Below are 24,497 nucleotides of genomic sequence, written 5' to 3' on the forward strand. Positions count from 1 at the left end.
TTGTGCATCTAATAACATAATACAATCTTATATCTTTTATAAACAGAAATGAAACATGACATTGCCATGGGATTTGATTTCCGGAAAACAGTGATTTTTTTAGTTTTAAATTTAATTTGAAATAAATATTACATTAGAAATTATAATTATTGTTATATTTGTAACTTAATTCTCAAAACCACTGCAAAAAGAAATGTCAAATAGTGGATATTGACTCCCTGACCAGAACGTCAATTGTCTTTATACTACTGGTGTATTGCAAGTGTTTCTTTGTATCCTTTGTTCTTGTCCAAATGCAGTGTGTATTATGTTTTGGTGCAAAAGTAGTGATGGTAGTAGCAGTAGTAGCCAGTGGGAAGGACTGTGTTATGTTGGAAGTGCATTTTACCAATAAAAGTGTTTGAAAAAAATATAATCCTGCAACAACTTATTATTTATAATGTATGGAATTTAAAAACCTGAGGAACTTTATTGAAACCATTGCAGAAAGGAATTGTCAGCTTAGACTACTATTCCACAAATGTTGATTAGAAGAATCTAAAATAATTGTTGGAAATGAGCTAAGTTAACCAAATGTTTATTAAAATTACAGAAGACAATTAACTGATCTTTTCTCTCTTTATGCGTTATTCAGATAAATAGTCATTAGATATAAAATTTTGAACAAAAATTTTATCAGTTTATTGAGAGAAGTCATAATTACAATGAAAAATTCAAGAAATTACAGCTAATATGGAGATTTATTGATGATCACTCTTCTCATGGACATATATTAACGAAACAGGGAAGGGGGTATTAGACAGTAGTAAGAGAAGTACCTCTACCACATACTATCAGATGGCATGAGGAGTATAGATGTAAAAGTAGATGGAGAGGCAGATCACTGTTTGTTCAATTGCACAGATTTTTAATGAAGGAGGAATTAAGAAAATTTTAAAAAAATTCAAATCAATTTGATCAGCATACACAAAATACCCAACAAATGGGTAGTGTACTGGACATCAACTAAACCAACTAAGCAACACACAAACAGACAATAGCTATCAGGTTACATCTCACAGAAAATAATATTCATTATATGGGTATGCAGACCAGTATTTAAATCATCTCAACACAAAAAGTGAGATCAGTTTGACTCAGTAAGGTACCAATTTCATCACAAAATACAATGCCTTTATGCCACACAAAATTCGCACTGATACTTACTGTAGTGTAGACAACAGGTACTGTAGCTGCATCCTCTAAACTCCATGACTGTGGAACATCATAAACTTGTTCAGCAATAACATTAGTTGCAAAGCCTTGGCCAGGAAGAATGCCCATCACTCGTCTACCATTTCTGTTTTTCCCGGAGAATTCCAGACCAAGTATGCTGTTCTGAAAAAGCATTTGAATGATAATTTATTGAAAAAGAAAACATAGCTGTTACATATTATTATTATTATTATTATTATTATTACAGAAATAATTAATACAGAGATCACTTAATAACAATATATTTCTGTGTTCCTGTTATCTTCTGCCAAGTCTCACTTTCCACAGTTATCCTCTTTGTGTACACTGAGATACACAGTTATTTCACTGATGTGGTCACTCCAGTAATGTTGTGGTCTTCCACATATACATTTGCTAGATAAAATTTAGCCACTGTCTAAAATCAGTGTTAGGAACAAGTGGAAGAAGAGAACACTGGTAGAGAGTTTAGTGGTGCTTGGTAGTTACTGAGGACCAGAGGAGCATCAGATGCAGAATGTAGTGATGCAGGGCCTAAACTGTATCACCAAGGAATTTTCTGCCTTCACAATATATATATTAAATAAGTGTAATTATTGGTCCATGATTGTAATACTATTATCTGTTTAGTTCATATACAAAGTATTTGCATTGTTTCTTTTATGTATGAGGAGAGCAGACAGCTAAGCTTCATGCAGCTTGAGCATCACGCATCACTGGACACAAATCTTAGCTTTTTGACAGCCATCAATCACAAGAAGCTGAAGGACACCAAATTTCCTATAGCCAATTTGGTTTCTCAATGTGAAAAGTGAATTACTGTTGAACTAAAATTGTATTCAGTCCCATTTTGAGTCTTGTATTGTACAGATATTTCCTATAAGAACTCTGCTCTTGGCCATTTTAATAGTCCATGGTTCATTTATTATGTGGTTAAGTCCATGTAGAAAGTACAGTGAATAAATAATGGTCATGTGTTTTATTGAAAACTGATTACCTGGTTTATGAAAGTAATTCCATTCCCATACCTGAAAACAGACAAGTTGTGTTTGCTGTGATTACTAGATGAATGATATTTGCTTGAATATAGTGATCAGAAGCTAATTTAACAGAAAGTTATTAAAAATGCAACATATATCCCCAGTCAAAAAATATTTGACAACTTGAATTAATTAAGAATAATATGTGTCTATCACATGAATAGATATTACCACATAGTCTAAACTGATGAAAAATGTATATTACAGTTAGGCCAAAACTACCTTGACTAAATATTTTCAAGTGAAGTTATGATAACAGAAATGATGCATCATTGATACTCTTGAATATCAGGCTCAAACATTACTGGTGCCTGTCAGGATAATGGTGACAAACAGCTGGGATTGTAATGATTGCTGGAAGTTATATTCAAGAGTTTCTTCGTTTCTACAGTTTTATGTAAGCTTTAATTAGCCAAATAGACATAATTATGAAAGGTCAATATTGAAAGAAATAGAAGTGCTAAGTCTGATACAACAATTCGTATGGTGTCTGATCTGCTTCAACACTAAATTTAATTGATAATGATGTGCTTTATTTGTGGTTCTCCATGCTAGAAGTACATTTTACACAACATATATTAATGGAAGAAGGATGATGTCCTCGTCCTGAATCCAAATAATACATCAGCCTAATAAGATATTTAAGATTCTGAGGGGCTAGACACATGACTCATGAAGAGGTTGGCATCATAGTGTGCCATTCGAGTGCCTGTGACAGTAACACAATTTATTATTAGATGATACCCTCAAAGGAGAAATCAGTGTAGATGCTGATGTTTTTGCTCTTGTTTACCAGGAAGGAGGTAGTGGGTTTGGAATCAATCAACGTTGGGAGTGGTAATGTTTGACGGTGTAAAGACCAGGGCCATTGGTGAAGATGCACAAGCAGTCCTACACCTTACCCCACCCCTACTCTACTATCCTGTCCCCTCTGCACACCAGGCCTCCTCCATAGCCCCATCACCCATGCCAGATTGCTGCTCCCAACAGGTGCAGTTGCTGGCTGCAGTCCAGCTATAATGGCCAGAGACAGTGGTCATGTGTATGTTAGTTGTGCCTGTATATGTGTTTTCTACTTCAGAAGGAGGCCTTTTGGCTGAAAGCTTAAACGTATAGCAGTCTTTTCGTTGCACTCATCTGCAGCTCAATATCTTCTCTCCTATCCTCTTCAAAATACTATTGATATGAATGAAATTAGCATCAAAAGTAATGAGCAGAGCACCAGATGCTAAACAGAAAGGAGAGATGGACGCTTGAGACATAAACAGATTAGTGTCCTTGATATTAGATTGTAGGTTGTAGGAAATAGTTTGGAGGTATTGCTTCACAAGAGCAAAGGTTCATTTAGTGAAGCTGCTGTAACAATAGGATGACCTCATGGATGGATGATAGTGTATGGATTTAGGGAAGTACACAGAAATTGGGTGCTTGATATGGCAAAAGTGAGGAGAGAAAGACATTCTGGAGAGAGCTTTCTGGAATATCAAGAGATTGGAGGCCAGTTGGACTTCTGGGATGAGGTCACTGCAACCAGACTGGCAGATGGGAGTACCACACAAATTAGTAGTGTTCTTTTCCATGTAATAATCAAGGTTCATAATGAAAGTGGTGGAGTTTTTAATGCAGATAGGATGGTTAAGACAGTGAATAGCTGTTCTTTCAGCTTTTGTGAGATTGGTCTTATTGTGGAAGCATCCACAGAAAGAAAGTGAGTGAGACTGGAGGCCAAACATCCATACAGGATTCTGATGGATGGTTAGGTGGAAGTATGAATGGATAACAGTTGAATGGCGATAAAACTGAGATACCCAGTCTTCAAAGTCAACACTGGGCTGATTCTAGTCTCTCATACATGTGGAAAAGAAATGTTTCCATTGTAGTAAAGGGGGAAAGGAGAGTGTATTTTTGATAAACCCACCATCATTACATTTGGAAATGGGACTACTGCTAAAGGCTTTGTAGAGAAATCTTACTTCTTTATCACTAGGAGTTTGGAGGCCATTTTGAGATTTGTCTTTGAAGTCTGTTTGGGTTCTGGTTTACACTGGATAAAAAGAGGAACTCTTGGGATTTGGTTCTATGTGTAATAGATTAGCAAACAAGACAGGATTAGTTGGTTATAAGAGGGTAAAGGGAATGTCTGATGGACACAGATGAGAAACATTATAGTGCATAGGGTTATTCCAGGGTGTGAGAAGTGGTTAATAGGGTAGATACTTTTTAATGTTGTTTTGTATTGGTTGATGTAATAGTTAAGAAGTAGGCATATTTAAGGGATATAGTAATTAGGAATTGCAAAGCAGAAGAATTTTATGGAGAGACTAAAATTAGATCAGGAATGTAAATTTCAAGGTGCTATGATTTTGAAGTAGTAAACTGGTGAGAGCTAAGGGTTCATGAAGTTTGAGCAGATGGAGACTATTGTGAAAGGAAGATTCACATCCAGACAGGGAAATTAAGTGACCAGGCCGCTGGACTATGGAGATGGGGTGGGGAGGTTTACATGATTTAATAACAATCCAGTAACATTACATGAGACTGATTTTTTGCTAGATACAGGGAAATTTTCCGGTGTTAAAGGAAGTAAATGGAAGGACAGTTAAAGTTTAATATTACATCAACAATGAGTCCATCAGACATGGTGCACAACCTTGGATATGACAAAGATAAGCAAAAAAATCAGTCACATCCTTTTCAGAGGAACCCACCTTGTATTTAAGTAAAGGAAGAAGGAAACTCATGGAAAACATAAATCTGCAGAGCCAGATTGGCGGACTGGAATCACATTTCTCCTGAATGTGACTCCACAACCTTAACCAGAGCATCACCTCATTTTGTCCATAGGTAGGAGCAAGGATCCATGGTATGTGCCATACAAAAGAAAGTATAACTGCAAAGCTAATCAAATAAATGAATGCGATGTAAATATGAATAATATGTGAAAAATGTGTGTGTTTTCATACATAAAGGAAAAACAAAGAAAAAACAAACAAATCAGGTACAATAACTTGGAAAGTTGTGTTGAGAGACAATAGTGTGTGTGTGTGTGTGTGTGTGTGTGTGTGTGTGTGTGTGATTTGTCTGCTCTCTCTCTTATTGTAAAGTTTTGTTTTAGCTCCCTTGAGTTGCTTTGGGTACACCAACATCATTACACAGGAGGTAAAATGTTTTGTAGTTAATCTACTTCTACATGTTGCTGTATAGGTGATTTTATTATTTTTATATAAAACTAAATAAATTATTCTTAAAAATGCTATTTCATGAAAAGCTCACCTGTTCTGATAATTTTCCTGGGAGAACATTAATTGGGAGTTTTCCAGTTGCCATCATAAGGTCCTTGAAATTCAAAGCAGAAAAATACACAGAGAAAGAATTTTCTGGAATGTCCCTGTTGAACAAAATACCTTTTGTAACTTCTCAATGGACAATATTTTCTGTATAATCACTCACACACACACACACACACACACATACACACACACACACACACACACACACACACAAACACACACACACACACACACACACACACACTTCTTAAAGATACAAATTAATGACACATTAATTAAACATGATATTTGTGCTAAATGATCTCTACATACATAAAATATTCTTGCTTTTTTTGGTGTTTTTAAGTCACAACATGAATATGTTGCTGCTTTTGGAAAATTTTGTTTATGTAAGAATAAGTTGTGAGTTAACCTCTATAGCTGAACAGTAATGTGTCTGACTGCTATGCGGAGAAACGGGATTCAATTACTGATGCTGCCAGGGAAATTTCCTTTGTAAGTGTTACTTGAATGAGATATAATGGATCCAAGATATGGAAAGTTCACATCTTGTTGGAGAGTGATGTGCTGATCACATGTGCCTCCAGATCTCATCTAAATGATGCCTTAAGACACAATGACACAGTGGCAGGTCAGTATTTTGTTGCCCTTTTGGTCAAGTCACAGAGTTACATTAAGAGTAAGTGAAGGTCTTTGTTGACAAACAAGACTGTCACTGCTTTTATTATTAAATCATTTGGACTACTATTGTCTTCAAGGCTACATTAACAAGCAAGCATACATTACCAGCAATACATAAGAAATGAGAGTGTCTGTGCTACCCACTATTTAATGGAGGCTGTCGACATGTATCTGCTTGATAAAATTCCAGGATTTTAGACACCTTGTATGAGTAGTACTACTATCATACACAAAACAAAAGTTAATATGATTGGATAGACAAAAGCAATCCGTTCACCAACGGCAGCAGGAGAACTAGTAGCTCTTTCTCATGGTAGAAGGGTTAAAGCCGAAGGAAGACAGATGAAGGAAAATGACTGGTGAGATTTAAGAAATGGGAAGAATGCTTAAAAGTCGCCCAGATGGGTAAGTCTATCCAATTATACAACATTTTAAAAAAACTTATTACTTCCATTGACATAAAAAATGAAAGTTGCTACAAACATATGTATTAAATGTTGTTGTTCTTCATAACGATACCAATATGCACTATTTTACTGCATATCACAATAGATGTGACTGTAGAGGCACCTGCAAAGAAAGACAATGAATCAGGAAACAGATGTATTTTTTTTAAACTTACACTTTATTGCTGCTGAGTGGTGGCTCTGCCTGCAACCAACATAGACTAGACAAATTTCCAGGGTTTTGTATGTCAATGTAAGCATATTCTGTCATTACTGATTTTGGTTCTTGGGGTTGCAAAGTGTATCTATAGCTTCCCCAGCATTGATCTTTATATACATTCATTGCCAATCCTAATGCAAGTTGGTCATTATAGAATGGAAGATTAGGATCAAACTTGGGAACATCAGGATCAAGCAGCACCAGACATCTGCAACAGACAAAATAATTCATTCAAATAAATAAATATGAAGCTTTGTAAATACTTCAGCAGCAAAGGAGATGACTCAGCAGAAAGCAGAAACAGTGAGTTGCTGAGAGGTGCAAAAAGTAAAGAAAACTTATCGGCTTACACAGTAATTCTTTCTTGGGTTAGAGTGAGAAAGGATTATTCCAAAATCTAGCAACTTTTCTTTCCTTTTTGTGTCTGACTTCTTTGCAATGAGTGGTTTCCTTTTCTCTTGAAGTATTTACATTCTACCAGGACATATCTACTATAATCGAGAGGCTTTGAAGTGTGAAGATATAATATGATGACAGAAATGACAACACTGAATTACACATGTTCACTGGATTCAGTTCTCTGACCCTTATTTTTCAGTTGAATTAGAGCTGTGTGTTGTTTACTTTACTTTGACGGTCACAGCATGAACAACTTCAGTATTTTTACCATAGACTGATATGTATAAATTAAATATGTACCCACTTTGCGTAAGCATGATTAAACCCATTATATATTCCTGTTAGTGCTATGATCATTATAGGCAGTTATTGATAGACTCTGCAAATACTGAAATAAGCCAAGCAAAATAAAGATAATGCAGATGGCTGATCAAGTTATATCTGCTCATTTTCATAACTGTATTTACTTTATGATCAGCCATACCACCACCAGCTGTTCGGTTCTACTGGACCACATTATGAACTGTACCTTGACAATACAATCTCTGTCCAAAAATTATACACAGGTAAGAATTTCATCACATTCTTCTTTGCTGCATTTCCCAATCAGAACCTGATATCTTTAGCATTACTGAACTTGCTGACAAAAATATTTTTCTGCACTATTTCACTAAATGGCTGACAAAACTGTACAGGAGAAAAGGCCAATTAGTAGTTCTCTCCCTCTCTCTCTCTTTTTGTTTTTCATAATTTCTCAGGAGAGCAGTGTACCGATCATGTCCCTCTCCATATCCGCATCTCCGTGACGTCTATGGGCGGAGGATGATAAGGTAGCCAGTCAGTACTGTTGGGCCTTCACGGCCTGTTTGGGCAGAGATTAGTTTAGTTCAGTGTCCAGTGGCTGACAGTCTCAGAGATCCTCATTGTTTCACTTGACTTTGTGCGCAAAAGCTGCCATACAGTGATAATTGGTGTCCACACAGTGCAGAATAATGCAGTGCTTTAAACTGTGAAAACAAACTTCTGCACAGCTGAAGCCTGATTTTGTAAACCATTACCTCTTTAACAGAACTGCTTGTAAGTACATTTATATATATACACACAAAAATATACTTAAGCAACAATTAGTGTTTGTTTGAGTTAGTTTTAAGATCACCAATGTGAATTTCCTGGGTACCTTCAGCAACACTGAAAGTATATAAGAAAAGTAGTAGGGTGCATCTATTGTAATTGCAACCAAGTTGATTTACAAAATGCATTAGAAGGGATTATGATAGAGAAAACGTAAGTAAACCAGGCCTCCAAAATATGAAGTGCCACCAAAAATATTCGAGAATTTCACTGTAAAAATCAGAATATTAATGTCGTCCATCACCTTCAAAGTAGTCATCTCAGGCATTCATGCAGTCATCAAAGTGTTATTCCTATTTCTGGAAGCACCCCTGAAAGTCTGCAAGATGAAGGTTGTTCGGGCCTCATTGTGATTCCATTTGGATGTCTTCAATCGAGTCAAAACATCCCCCTTTCAACATGATTTTCATCTTCAGAAACATGCAGAAGTCACATGTGGCTACATCTTGTGAGTAGGGAGGATGGGAGACCATAGCAGTGTTGTTTTTGGACACAAACTATGTCAAAACAAGTGATGTGTGCATGGTTGTGTTGCCATGGTGCACCAACCAGTCTTTCTGTTTCCACAACTGTGACAGTTTGTAGAGAACATTTTTCCTCAGTCATCCCAAAACCTCACAGTAAAACTGCCCATTGATAGAATGACCAGTTGGAATGAACACCTTATGCTCTATTCCATGAACATTGAAAAAAATGATCAGTATTGACTTCATGTTGCTGCAAATTTGTCGAGCTTTTTTTTTGGCCTAGGAGAAGATGGTGTTGTTCATTCTGAAGAGTGCTGCTTCATTTCAGTATCATAACCATAAACCCAAAATTCATCACCTATTATGACTCTGCATAAGAATTTTGACACTCTTGACATTTTTGTTGCAGCTCAGTTCATATTTGGATACTGAGGTTTCGTTGGTTGATGCTGAGAAGGCGAGGGACAAACTTCACTGCAATTCATCTCGTGTTCAGTTCTTTGGCTAAAATCCATTGACATGCACTATATGACAGCCCAAGTTTGTTACAATCATCTTGAACTGTCTGCCTTAGGTCTTTGTTTATCATGCTACAAAATTTCATGATCATTTCTGATGTTGACAGTCATCCAGAATGTCTGTCATCTTCTACAGATTCTTGGCCTTTCTTGAGGCACACAAACCACTCAAATATTCTTGCTTGACTCAGTGCACTCACACCAACTACCTCTGTCAGCATTTGGTAGGTTTCAGCTCCTGTTTTCTTCACCTTGGTACAGAATTTGATGCAAATCCATAGCTCCTTAACGTTACCGATTTCACAATTCACAGATGCACTGAAACACTTCCTGATATGCACCACTACAGCTCATAAGTGTGTGCACCAAAACAACCCACAAGTGCAGGCACCAAAATGATGTGATTTTGCACCACAGCAGCTACGACATATACCTTGAGACACCTAGCAGTAGAATGTCATATTGCTACTTATTTGACTGGTATAACAAAATTCTCAGATATATTGGATAGCACCTTGTACATGTTGTACCTTGAACAACCCTCCAGGACAAAATTAAGGAAATTGATACAGGAAAAATCAGGCATCTTTGCATCCTTTCTGTGGAAGTCTGTTAATTTTCAGATTACTATTCTTGTTTAGAAATTTATATACTGAAATGCTTAAATTTTGTGACATATCTTTTCAAGAACGTGGAAGACAGTTTACACATATTTCAAAATATTGTATTCAAGTGGAAGTACATTCATATTCATGTGTTAAAATGTTGGCAGTTAGAGAACTGAAAGTCTTATGAAAAAAAGGAACTATATTTAAACTACTAGCTAGTATGTTGTTCTAACTTACTTTTCAATACACTGAGTAACAAAATTATTTGTGTATTTAATTTCCTAATACAAGATTTAGTCCAAAACAGTTATACAACATTTAGTCCAAGACCATTAGCAGAAGTTAGCGTGATCTTATAGTATTTATTGTAAGTGGCTGATGCTAATGTAGGTGGGCTTAACATTGTGTTTCCATAATATTTCATTGCTACCCAAAGTTAACCTGCTTTCTCGGGAAACTTCAACCACAACTACAAATTTTATACAGCAAACAAAATGCATCCAGTCAGTTATCTTTCCACATCCACATGATTCTACATAATATACAGCCACGGATCTACTATATTTGTGAACTGCAGCAAACCCCCCCCCCCCCCCCCTGCCCCTTTCCTTGAGCATTTGAGATAGGATGTTAAATTAAAAAAAAAAAAAAATTGATTTTTCAAAAATATGTTCATTTTATAGTGCACATCTTTCTGAAAAGTTTTATGTATAAAACACATAACTTCAAGGAAATGTAAGACACGTTATTTGGCCATAAGTGTGCCAAAGTGCAGTGCCACACCTCTTTACACAGTATTTTTCTACTGCACGTCACTGTAATTCACTTTCTGGAATTCAGACTTGTAATGGAAGCCATCAAACCTGTATTCAGGACAAACCCTCACAATTAAGAGTGAGTAGGATTACTTATAACCAGGACAATAAGGAATCTTCAGAAAATATGTGCTCTTTATTGCCTATTAGCCAATAACTTTCTCCTTTGTGTGACACAAAATTAAATAGAGGAAACATAAAACCAGTAAAGACAAGTGACAAGCCAGACAATATGCATTTCTTCAATCCTTATGTCCCAGCATTTTTTTTCTCTGGTCTTCCTACAGCCTTACACAATATACTTTCCTTTCTGTGAAAGAATCTATTACCACAAATAAATTCATCAATCGTTTTGCTAAATGAAAAATCACAATGTTGTCTAATACTGAAGAAGCTGCTAATACAGGGAGTACCCAAGGCTGGGGTAGTTTCACTATTTGATTAGGTCTATTTTGTTACTGCCTGCTAGATAAAAAAAATAGGTTTTTCTTATATTTCAGCAATTATAGCACACGCCAAATAAGCAAGACTGTTTTGGCACAAATGGTCATTTTTATCTACCTCATTTACATAGATAACATAACAGAATATAATTCACCAAGTACCAATATCAGATGCCTATTAAACTTATTACAAGCAAAATGTATTATGTTAGGAAATAGTTTCACATTTAATTCATATGCTCCAGTTTCTCAAGCATGAGATTGAAAAGAAGTAGTACGAAATCTTAATAGAAATATGGAATCATCATATTCTTCCATATAATTTGTGTGATGTCCCCATTTCATCTCCTTTCTTGTTCTAACAAACAATCTTGTCTTCACTAATTCGATAACTACTCCTGCCATTGTCAAAACATATTCTCTGGTTAATTTCACTAATCCTGCCAGAACCACCAGTTCATTTATCCCACATTTATTCTCTGATTAGGAATTATTATGTTTTCATACAATGAGTTTCCTGCAGTATTTCAAGAATAGAACTTAAGGGGCTGCTAATCAGGGGCTGTACAACTGGCCCTTAGTAGTGTAGCAATCTGGCAAAAATTTTCTGTGAAAATTTCATTTTCTTGAATACAGTGAGAACATTAACTTGTAACCTTTCTTACCTGTTATTTCTGGTAGTCATTTATTTCTGCTCTGGTAGTATGAATCTATAGATTTTGCTAATAATCATAAAAATGGTGATCACTCGCGCACCCAGTCAACAACATAAACAAACAGTGATTGACATTCAGACAGTTGGGTTTATTCAGCTCAACTCATATATCCCCACCCCCTTTTGTCTGCAGGAAAGTTTTTTTGTTTCTTGATGCAATGGGGATTCCCCTGGCAGAGACATTATGTAGAGTATGCACGCATTCAAAAATCAACTTATGATACATTCAGAAATCAACTTCGAATGTGTTCAAAAATCAATAGGGATGCATTTCAAAATCATATGACTAATTGATAGGCCAAAGTGCACTGGGTGCTAGGCGCTTTGTGAAACAAGGTTTTTTTCTTCAAGAATATGAATTTGGCACCCCCTGAAATCACTGCCCACAGCAGATACCACAGTTTGATCCTCCCTAGACCTGATAATATACAACAGTGAATAGTCTCCAACTTAATCACAATGTTTAGTTAACATCTGTACATTAAAATTCATAAAAGAAAACCTCAAAAGTAGCTGCAGTTAGCCCATTTTATGGTACTTTAAATGCACTATGTCTGCCCCTTAATGCTTCTTCTATGTGGTCAGTAGTAAGCTACCCTATTTTGCTGCTGTTATTCCATCCCAGAGAGAGAGAGAGAGAGAGAGAGAGAGAGAGAGAGAGAGAGAGAGTCAGAGACAGAGAAAGAGAGAGAGAGAGAGAGAGAGAGATATAAGAGTGACAATCTGAAGTAGACTAGCACATTTTGCCAGATGTTCACTTAGAAAACACATCAACCTTATCTTTTATTTTTATTTATTTCGCCTTCAAGCATATTGGATGCTACTGATGTTAATAGTCTGTAAAAATTGAGTAATAAATAAGGGTACATATAATAATAAAGAAAACAGTTAAACCATGCAGATGTGCATGCAATCATATAAAGATTATAGGTTAAAATTTTAGATCTCCCTTTGCACAATCAAAAAATTCTTCTGTGGTGTAGGAAGCCTTGTTTTTAAGCCAATTTAGCAAAATATTTCTAAATGATTTTAAAGAGATAGTGTGTGTTTCTGGCAGCAGTGCACTGAACACTTTTACTCCAAGGTATGTGCAGCGGATGATGCTGAGGGAATTAGATTAGGAAATGAGACACTTAAAGTAGTAAAGGAGTTTTGCTATTTGGGGAGCAAAATAACTGATGATGGTCGAAGTAGAGAGGATATAAAATCTAGACTGGCAATGGCAAGGAAAGCGTTTCTGAAGAAGAAAAATTTGTTAACATCTAGTATAGATTTAAATGTCAGGAAGTCGTTTCTGAAAGTATTTGTATGGAGTGTAGCCATGTATGGAAGTGAAACGTGGACGATAAATTGTTTAGACAAAAAGAGAATAGAAGCTTTTGAAATGTGGTGCTACAGAAGAATGCTGAAGATTAGATGGGTAGATCACATAACTGATGAGGAGGTACTGAATAGAATTGTGGAGAAGAGGAGCTTGTGGCACAAGTTGACTGGAAGAAGGGATCGGTTGGTAGGACATGTTCTGAGACATCGAGGGATCACCAATTCAGTATTGGAGGGCAGCGTGGAGGGTAAAAATCGTAGAGGGAGACCAAGAGATGAATACACTAAGCAGATTCAGAAGGATGTAGGCTGCAGTAGGTACTGGGAGATGAAGAAGCTTGCACAGGATAGCGTAGCATGGAGAGCTGCATCAAACCAGTCTCAGGACTGAAGACCACAACAACAACATGTGCAGCTAATGTGAGTCTTGTTAGTCTTGTAAAGGATTGATCAATCTTTTCTTTGTGACATGTATTGTGACAGTTAAATGATTGCCTTAATCTGTAGCTCTCGTGGTTTCCTTTTGTGTGAACTAGGCAGCTAAGTATAAATAATGATGGGACTGTCAAGGTACACTTTTTTTAAAAGTGCCCTACAAGGTACTTTGTTTTTAAAAATACCCACTACACTTTTTCTACTACATAAAAACTCGTTTGGACCCAGTGGAATTGCATCAAAGCAGTATGAACTATGTTATGTGGTTGTCAAAAAATACATAATATGAGCTGAGCATCATGTTTTGTCTCATGCATGATCTTAAGTTTATGTAACAGGTATATGACTCCTGAAAATTTAGTGTATATGGAATCTGAGTGGAGGTCCAAGTTAATTTGGAAACCAAGTGCACACTAAGAAGTTTAACCAACAAACAATCAGTGTTGGTATTGCATAAACTAAAAATTACATTTTTGTTTTTATTTTGATTTACAGTTAATTTACTGTCTGTAAACCTGGTATTAGAAATTCTTAGTTTGGCTTTGCTTTGTTCCGTTAGATCCTCTACGTTATTTCCAGTCACAATGAAAGTGACATCATCAGCATACAGAAAAGATTTAGAAGGCATGATGCTAGATAGGTCACTAATATGGATTATAAACAATAAGTAGAACCCTGAGGCATGCACCTTCTGCTTCCTACCGTTAAGATACTTTTCTATAATGGCGAGTCCTGTATCTTGAATACCACAGCACCTCAGTTTATCTTTTAGAATTTAATGACTCACAGAGTCAAATGCCTTCCTTAGGTGGATTAGTAGGGCATCAACATATGATTTTACTTCGAAGGCACTGAGTATTGTCAAAAAAAGATTTCAACTGCTTTCAATGTAGATGAATTTTGCCTGAATCCTGACTGACAAGGGGACCATGAGAAGTGTAAATAATGGATTTTGATGAGTCTCAGATATGTTGTAGAGGGACATTCCCTGAGTATGAGGCTATCCACTTTTTTAGCGATGGGCCTTGGTTTTCGAGAAAATTGATTTTGAAGTTCACTGCGCACCGTAATATGCGTAACGTTAGCCATGTTCCAACCAAGTGACTGTGGTGCAGTGATTAAGGTCTACAGCTACCATACTAGAGTTACCATGTATGGGTCCTTTCCATGTTTTTGCAAATCACAGTGGTGTGGAATGTTGAAAACTAGGACGTTGGTATATGTCACCAGGCTCAAACATTTCTTCAATTCCCATGTGGCTACAGATGTTCTGTTCTTATAAATATTATTTGAGCCTTTGATGAGTATAACAAAATCACTGGAAGACAGATCACCTATTTTTGAGTTTCTTAAGTTTATTAATTTCTGTAAATGATGCACCAAACTTGATGAACACCACTGCACACATATTTTAAGTTTTAATTATGAGGGAAGAAATGCCGCAACTGTGACTGTCATCAAGGATGATTACTTTCCTTTGTATGTCTAGTTTTAGGTTAGACTGGGATTCAAGTACATTGGCACATTTTTGCTGACCACATTCACCTTTGTTTTCTTATCTGCCTGTTATTTGGAACAAGTCGAACTATCACATGGAAATTTTAGTGTGTTCAGTTCTTTTTTTACTTCATAGCAGTTGCCCACTAAATTTTTACTACTCTCACACTTTTTCTGGTTTTCCACTTTCTTGCAGTTTGCATCAATTACCATATTTTACAGACTATAAGATGCTATGGGCTATAAGAATCAGCATTTTTTAAAAAAATAACATTTTTTACCATTTTTCTTATTATATTACAAAGCCAGGCTTAAAAAAAATCTTAGTTCATAAAACTGAACTGATCTTTAAAATCACTGTTTTTGAAACCTGTAGCACAAACCAACTCCACCCTTAGTTACCACAAGATACCCCAAGTGAAATTCCTTGACATTTCCCTGATTTCCAGACAAGTTTTAGCATTTCTCCCTGACAAATTTTGAGATATCAAGGGTAAGTAAAGACATAAAATGACAAAAAATGTAAGGACTTCTGATTTCTAAAGGTGTGAGCAAAAATCTTAAGTACTTAAACCAATGTCTTTTGTAATGAACTGTTTTTTGATGGTGACAGCACACCAAATGGTATATATGTTTCATTAATACCACTGATGTTTCATTTCAACAAAACAAAACACAAAACTTCCTGGCAAATTAAAACTGTGTGCTGGACCGAGACTCGAACTTAGGACCTTTGCCTTTCACGGGCAAGTGCTCTACCATCTGAGCTGCCCAAGCATGACTCACACCCTGGGTAGCTCAGATGGAAGAGCAAGATCCATACATTGGTATCTGTTTTAAGCCCATAAACATGTCGAGTTTTGTGCCTATGAACTACGAATTGTGTACAGCATTGGTTTTCTGTTATCATTTGAAGAAAACTGCTGCAGAATTACATCACATGCTTGTTGAAGCTTTTGGCAAACATACTCTTGGAAAAACACAGTGTTTCAAGTGGTTCAAAAAATTCGAAAGTGGTGATTTTGACGTGAAAAGTCACAAGTGTGGGAAACCACCAAAAAAGTTCATAGACAACGAATTGCAGGCCTTATTGGATGAAGATGTTGCTCAAACTCAACAGAACTTCATGGAATAATTGAATGTGATGCAGAAAGCTGTTTCTCTTCAGTAGAAAGCTATGGGAAAGATGCAGAAATTGGGAAAATGGGTTCCACATGAACTGAATGAAAGACAGCAAACAAATTGAAAGACCACTTGTGAAACAATGCTTGCCAGATACAACAGCATGTTGTTTCTGCATTGAATAGTGGCAGGTGATGAAAGATGGATATATTTTGAGAATCCTAAGTGTCGTAAATCATGGGTGAATCCACGCAAACCATCGACATCCACTGCAAAACCAAATTGCTTTGGAAAAAAGACAATGCTCTGTGTTTGGTGGGATCAGAAGGGTGTCATCTATTATGAGCTGCAAAAACCTGATGAAACCATTAACACTGAATGCTACCATCAGCAAATGATCAATTTAAATAGAGTATTATGTAAAAAATGACTGGAATATGAAAAAAGGCAGCACAAACTCATATTGCTCCATGATAATGCCCCATTACACACAACAAAATGGGTCAGGGAAACAATCAAGACATTCAGTTGGGAAATGCTAGGGCATTCAGCTTATTCTCGAGACTTGGCATCCACTTATCATCTATTTGCATCACTGGGACACGCACCCGCTGAACAATGCAGCGACTCCTATGAAAATGTGCAAAAATGGCTCACTGACTGGTTCACTTCAAAAGAAGGACTCTTTTTTTTCCCTCCATAATATTATGAGAAGGAAGGTTGCTACTTACCATATAGCTATATGGTGAGTAGCTACTTTCCTTCCCATAATATTATTAGATTCCATCCTAGATTTTCCATTGTTTTTTTGGCACGGCATTCATAGCCTGCTGGAGGGATGGGAGAAATGTATAAGTAGCAAGTCATCGGCATATACATAGTGTGCCTCACTAAAATGCATTTATATTTGTTATTATTGCTTACCTGATTTTCTCCCCTCCAGGTTCATTTCTAAGGCATTTAACTGAACCCACTAAACCATTTGATATTTTGTCTTCTGAAATCAGAACTATATCATGTTCTTCACTTGCAATACATTGCTTTAGGTCATTCACCCACAAAAACTGGTCATCACTTGCAATGGTTAGTGTCTTCAATTTTGGTTTTGTGGTTTCCTACAAAAAAAAAGGACAACAAGTACATCTTACTAAGCACAAACGCATGCATTTATAGAAATAACCATCTATGCCAAAAGTAACCAAAAAGTATACTAAACTAAACCCAAAAATTCAAATTTTTGGGTGAATATATTTCTCCTGCCAGTAACTTGGGCTGCTCGTATATGCATGTACTTTAATCATGTACTTGTTAAGTCAGTCAAACAAATAAAGCAAGTGCATATGAAATAAGAAAATACTGGCATAGTAACTGAACAACTGCATTGCCATATTATATATATTTATCTCCTGTACCAATGACATAAGTACATTGCTAATTTTCAGAGAACAATTCTGAATTAATTATTGGAAGATGAAATACTTTACACACATCTTATTATTGCACATTCATTTGGTGAACACTTACCTGAAGCACTACTACAGAACTTAGTGCACTGAGTAAAAAGTCTCAAAGCTTAGTGAACTACACACAACTTTTATGGTCTGCAGAAGAACTAGTGTAACTGATTTCCTGGTTGTAGCAAAGCGGTGGTGGTGGTGGATGGGGGAGGTGGGGAGGTGGGGGTGTGTGTCTTTATGCAAAGGATAATGGTGAGGAGTATCACATAGGTGTCTATGTGGCTCTGTACAAGCCCTAATTTCTATATTCTTATCTTCATGGTCCTTATGCAAAATGTACTCTGGCTGCAGCAGAATCATTCGGTAGACAACTTCAAATGCCAGTTTGCTAAATTTTCTTAGTAGTGTTTCGCAAGAAGAACATCATTTCTTCTCCAGAGACTCCATCTGAGTTCATGATGCATCTCCGCAATACTCACCTAATGATCAAACCTGTTCTTGTTGTTGTTGTTGTTGTGGTCTTCAGTCCTGAGACTGGTTTGATGTAACTCTCCTGCTACCTTATCCTGTGCAAGCTTCTTCATCTTCCAGTACTTACTGCAACCTACATCCTTCTGAATCTGCTTAGTGTATTCATCTCTTGGTCTCCCTATATGATTTTTACCCTCCACGCTGCCCTCCATTGCTAAATTTGTGATCCCTTGATGCCTCAGAAGATGTCCTACCAAGTGGTCCCTCCTTCTTGTCAAGTTGTGCCACAAACTCCTCTTCTCCCCAATTCTATTCAATACCTCCTCATTAGTTATGTGATCTACCCATCTAATCTTCAGCATTCTACTGTAGCACCACATTTCAAGAGCTTCTATTCTCTTCCTGTCCAAACTATTTATTGTCCATGTTTCACTTCCATACATGGCTGCACTCCATACAAATACTTCCAGAAACGACTTCCTGACACTTAAATCTGTACTCGATGTTAACAAATTTCTCTTCTTCAGAAGCGCTTTCCTTGCCATTGCCAGTCTACATTTTATATCCTCTCTACTTCGCCTATCATCAGTTATTTTGCTCCCCAAATAGCAAAACTCCTTTACTACTTGAAGTGTCTCATTTCCTAATCTAATTCCCTCAGCATCACCTGACTTAATTCGACTGCATTCCATTATCCTTGTTTTGCTTTTGTTGATGTTCATCTTATATCCTCCTTTCAAGACACTGTCCATTCCATTCAACTGCTCTTCCAAGTCCTTTGCTGTCTCTGACAGAATTACAATGTCATCAGCGAACCTCATAGTTTTTATTTCTTCTCCATGGATTTTAATATCTACTCCAAATTTTTCTTTTGTTTCCTTTACTACTTGCTCAATATACAGATTGAATAACATCAGGGACAAGCTGCAACCCTGTCTCACTCCCTCCCCAACTGCTGCTTCCCTTTCACGCCCTTCGACTCTCATAACTGCCATCTGGTTTCTGTACAAATTGTAAATAGCCTTTTGCTCCCTGTATTTTATCCCTGCCACCTTTAGAATTTGAAAGAGAGTATTCCAGTCAACATTGTCAAAAGCTTTCTCTAAGTCTACAAATGCTAGAAATGTAGGTTTGCCTTTCCTTAATCTATTTTCTAAGATAAGTCAAAGGGTCAATATTGCCTCACATGTTCCAACATTTCTACGGAATCCGAACTGATCTTCCCCGAGGTCGGCTTCTACCAGTTTTTCCATTCGTCTGTAAAGAATTCGCGTTAGTATTTTGCAGCTGTGACTTATTAAACTGATAGTTTGGTAATTTTCGCATCTGTCAACACCTGCTTTCTTTGGGATTGGAATTATTATATTCTTCTTGAAGTCTAAGGGTATTTTGCCTGTCTCATACATCTTGCTCACTAGATGGTAGAGTTTTGTCAGGACTGGCTCACCCAAGGCCGTCAGTAGTTCCAATGGAATGTTGTCTACTCCCGGGGCCTTGTTTCGACTCAGGTCTTTCAGTGCTCTGTCAAACTCTTCACGCAGTATTGTATTTCCCATTTCATCTCCATCTACATCCTCTTCCATTTCCATAATACTGTCCTCAAGTACATCGCCCTTGTATAGACCCTCTATATACTCCTTCCACCTTTCTGCTTTCCCTTCTTTGCTTAGAACTGGGTTTCCATCTAGCTCTTGATATTCATACAAGTGGTTCTCTTATCTCCAAAGGTCTCTTTAATTTTCCTGTAGGCAGTATCTATCTTACCCTTAGTGGGATAAGCCTGTACATACTTACATTTGTCCTCTAGCCATCCCTACTTAGCCATTTTGCACTTCCTGTCGATCTCATTTTTGAGACGTTTGTATTCCTTTTTACCTGCTTCATTTACTGCGTTTTTATATTTTCTCCTTTCATCATTTAAATTCAATACATCTTCTGTTACCCAAGGATTTCTACTAGCCCTCGTCCTTTTACCTACTTGATCCTCTGCTGCCTTCACTACTTCATCCCTCAGAGCTACCCATTCTTCTTCTATTGTGTTTCTTTCCCCCATTCCTGTCAATTGTTCCCTTATGCTCTCCTTGAAACTCTGTACAACCTCTGATTCTTTCAGTTTATCCAGGTCCCATCTCCTTAAATTCCCACCTTCTTGCAGTTTATTCAGTTTTAATCTGCTGTTCATAAACAATGGATTGTTGTCAGAGTCCACATCTGCCCCTGGAAATGTGTTACAATTTAATACCTGGTTTCTAAATCTCTGTCTTACCATTATATAATCCATCTATACCTTCTAGTATCTCCAGGTTTCTTCCATGTATACAACCTTCTTTTATGATTCTTGAACCAAGTGTTAGCTATGATTAAGCCACGACTATCACAGGAGCCTTTCGTTGAGATCTTCCACTTGGCTCCAAACTGAAGGATCCCAATTAATTTTGCTAATGATACTGTGAACTGTTGCACTGTGAATTGTACACTGCTTGTACACCATGAGTGAGGCCAGCAGTCTTCACCACATCCACCAGCTACCCATAAGAACTGATGGGGATGGCCTCAGAACGCAATTGAAAGGTGTCATTGGTGCTGATGTTAACCACAACTTGCACACAACTGCACCCTGCACTCTCAACAGCCACAAGCAGGTCCTCCTTTACATCTTGGGTGAGGCTCCCTGACAGACATATCCTGTGCCTACTCAGATCCCGCTGAAGGAGCGAGCACCTGCCCACTCACAGAGTGAATGGGCGAGGCCATCAGGCAAGCCTCCACATTGACTCCATGCCTAGAGTGACCACATCAGGTACACTGTAAAATGCCTTGGGAGCAGAGCTCTTGTGCATAACTAATGACACATGAGTTGTCCCAGATGATGCACTAGGTTCTCCGCACTGCTGCACCCCAAGGTAGCAGCCTGAAGATGGCTGCCCATGACCAAAAGTATCTTCAGCTGTTTGCGAACTGTGAAAAGCTCTGCCAGCAACACAGCTTGCACAAATCCTATCCATCCTAGTTATGCTAACTTGAGAATTAACTATACAAGCATACAGAGAAAGCTAAATACATAACTCATTACCCTCCTGATGTGTCATGACGGACACTGATGACTCACTGAGCTGTGTAGCTGGCCATTCAAAAGAAATGACAACTGTGCTACATACTTTGAGAGTATGCACTTCATAATTACTGAAACTCAAGATTACACCTCTTAAACACAAGGGATTTAAGAATTACACTAAGAAAAAACACAGAAAAGCTAAATAAGTAACTTTCTGCTCTGGTGGTATGTGACAAAATTTGCTATGTAGATAAAATGTTGCAAAACTGTATCAGCAAACTTTGGATTAAACTGAACAGACCTGCTGCAGGAACTGTTGATATGATCTGTGAAACTTACAACAGACATAGATCAGTGTCATTTTGAGACACCAGTAACGATGTAATTTTGGGACACCAGCAAATGAAGCGATCCAAATGCTTAAACAATTTGTCTCAACAGCCTAATAGTTGTTAATTGCAAAGGGCATATGAAGATTGAAAATTTTCTGGTAGTGGGATACTGATTCTAATTGTAAGTTATTGCACAAACCATACAGCGAAAGGATCTTCTGCTCTTATGGATGTATGAAAATAGAGAACAAATATAGTGAAGATCACAGTAGTCAGAACAATAATCTGAATAATGTAATCTAAGGTGAAAGAAAAAGTTGGCAATTTTGCCTATAGGATTACCTGAGGCAGTATTGTAATAGAAAACTTGTTCATATTTACAAAGAACAGGAGAAAATTGTTCACATTTTTATATTAGAACAAAGAACGTACAGACAGCATTTTGACTGAGTGTGGCTGATTTTTGCTACATATTATGAAAGTACAAGTAAAAGTAGGTGAAGGTAAGGAATTAAAGTACATTCACACACACACACACACACACACACACACACACACACACACACACACACACCATGAGTCACTTTCCTGTCCATGCCCATATGAAACCTGTATGAACTCTTTTCATATTACTTTATTTGTATGGTCCCTATGCAAGACATACAGAAGAGGCAGCAGCATTAAGACACAACCATCCTGGAAAACCAGTTCGCTAAATCTAAATAATATGTTTCTGCAGGGAAAAATAGCACCATTATTCCAGAGATTCCAATTTAAGTCTTTGAACATTCTCATTGAACAGTTGGATGGGCTGTACTGAGATTTTACAATACTAGCAGCATTTCTCTGAACTCATTATTCAATGCATGCTCCCATACATAGTCCACGAGGACTCCAAATGTTACAGGTATATTCTAGTATTGATCACACTAGCATACTGCAGATGGTTTTCCTTAAAGACCTCCCACATTTTCTCAGAACCTATCATCTAATCAAATTTCTCATTTGGCTTGCCTGTGACAGATTTTACACATTCAGTCTATTTCATATTGCTTATCCATTGTCACCACCACCACCACCACCACCACCACCATCATTATCACTAGCCACATGATACACACTGATGGAAAAAAGCCTACTCTAGACTTTCCATATATTACAATCCTCAACTACATGCATTTGTGTTTTCTGTCCATGTTCCACAGAGTCTTCTATCCACTTTCCATTAAAGGGGTTATCTCAGCCTTTCCTTTATTTCTTGGAATCCAGCAAAAGCTTCATTGATTCGTCTAGCACACATTCTACCTCTTTAGGTGGTTCTACTGTCTGCAAGGTAATGCTTAATAAAGCAAGCTGTGTTTTAATTAGGTGATTCTTTGAGCCCATGGTGATTCTTAGAGATGATTCTTTCTTTTAATCATCCAGCTTAAAATGTACTCCAGGATCCTGTGACTGATGAACATTAATATTATTGGTCTGTAGTTCTACATAAATGTTATGTTAACCTTTCCACACAGGTAATCTTTCTCCAGGCACACAGGGCTGTTCACTGCATAAGATATTCTCTATAAATGCAAGCTAGGAAATGGGCTATATTCCAAAGCATATTAAATGAAAACTAACATGAATTCCAAATTAGCCTGGTGTCTAGTCTACTTTGATTAGCCTTAAATGTTGTTTTATGCCCAATGTCTTTATTGAAATCTTTCTAATGTGTGAGTGTATGCACTGCCAATGTGTTTATTGAAATTTTTCTAATTTGTTAGTGTTTGCACTGGTCAAACTCAGGTAACGGAGAATACCAAGATATGAACATTGTTTTTCTGCTATGTTTTTGGCTGATCTATCTTTTCTTCATGTACAACCCTTGTTGTGAAGGTATGATCTGCCATTAAGTTTTCTCTGTTAGTTTAACTCTGTTATTCTTTATAGTGAAGTACTTTACTTGGCACATATTTTTACAGAGTACCGGTATGTCTTATATTGGTATCATCTTTAGCCATAGCTTCTCTGCATTTGTTGGATTTGATATAAATGTTTGCAGGTCATTTTTCAAATACATTATCAGTGACTGTGCATCAGTTCTAAGATGGAGCTTTCATAATCCTGAATGTTGCTTTGAACACCATAATGCTTTATTAGATATGGTTTTACTAGAGTTGGCATACTGTTGCTTTCCTCTGACCTTTTAACCAACTTACCCAGAAAGTTGTAAGAGAACCTACAAATTAATGAGGACTCTGAACCATGGGGCAACTGAAAATTTTTCATACACACTGTAGACCATTAAAATTGTAACACTAGGAAGGACAGCAAATAATAAGAGATTAGTTCAGTAGCTCTAATGCAGCAGGGTGTCAAGTCAAATGGAGTTTGGATGACAGATATGGGTATATCATTCTGTGCTGCTTTATCATTCTGTGCTACTTCAACTTTATGTCTGAGTTCATCTACTGTAGTGGCTGACAAGTAGTAGCACGCCAGTCATTTTGTGACCCACAACCACATGTTTTCATTTGGTGAAATATCTGGAGAACTTTTTACTCAGAGCAACAGTCAAACACCCTCTGTATCAAGGTATGTCAGGATAGCAAGAGCAACAAGTACTCTTGTGTTATCTTGCTGAAATATAATACCATTCATACAGACACAGTATGGTCAAGGCCTTACTACATTAGAAATGTAATCCCTCATGTCCAAATTACTGGCTATGTGAACTAGAAGTGGTAGTATTGATACCCAATGACATCCTATACAATCACAACAGGTGTTGGGCCCATATGATGATGACTTATGCAA

General features: G+C 37.1%; 1 protein-coding gene across 1 annotated transcript in view; it reads right to left on the minus strand.

The window, feature by feature from the left end:
* Positions 1-24,497, minus strand: part of LOC126475487 (fatty acid synthase-like) — a 412,274-nt gene that overhangs the window by 107,331 nt on the left and 280,446 nt on the right. The window contains exons 21-24 of the mRNA XM_050103394.1: positions 17,308-17,498; positions 6,867-7,118; positions 5,547-5,661; positions 1,207-1,377 (exon numbers count right to left, since the gene is read on the minus strand). Coding sequence (XP_049959351.1) covers positions 1,207-1,377; positions 5,547-5,661; positions 6,867-7,118; positions 17,308-17,498 — 729 coding nt within the window. The remainder of the gene's footprint in view (positions 1-1,206; positions 1,378-5,546; positions 5,662-6,866; positions 7,119-17,307; positions 17,499-24,497) is intronic.

Source organism: Schistocerca serialis, chromosome 4, assembly GCF_023864345.2.
Source record: "Schistocerca serialis cubense isolate TAMUIC-IGC-003099 chromosome 4, iqSchSeri2.2, whole genome shotgun sequence".
Lineage (NCBI taxonomy): Eukaryota > Metazoa > Arthropoda > Insecta > Orthoptera > Acrididae > Schistocerca > Schistocerca serialis.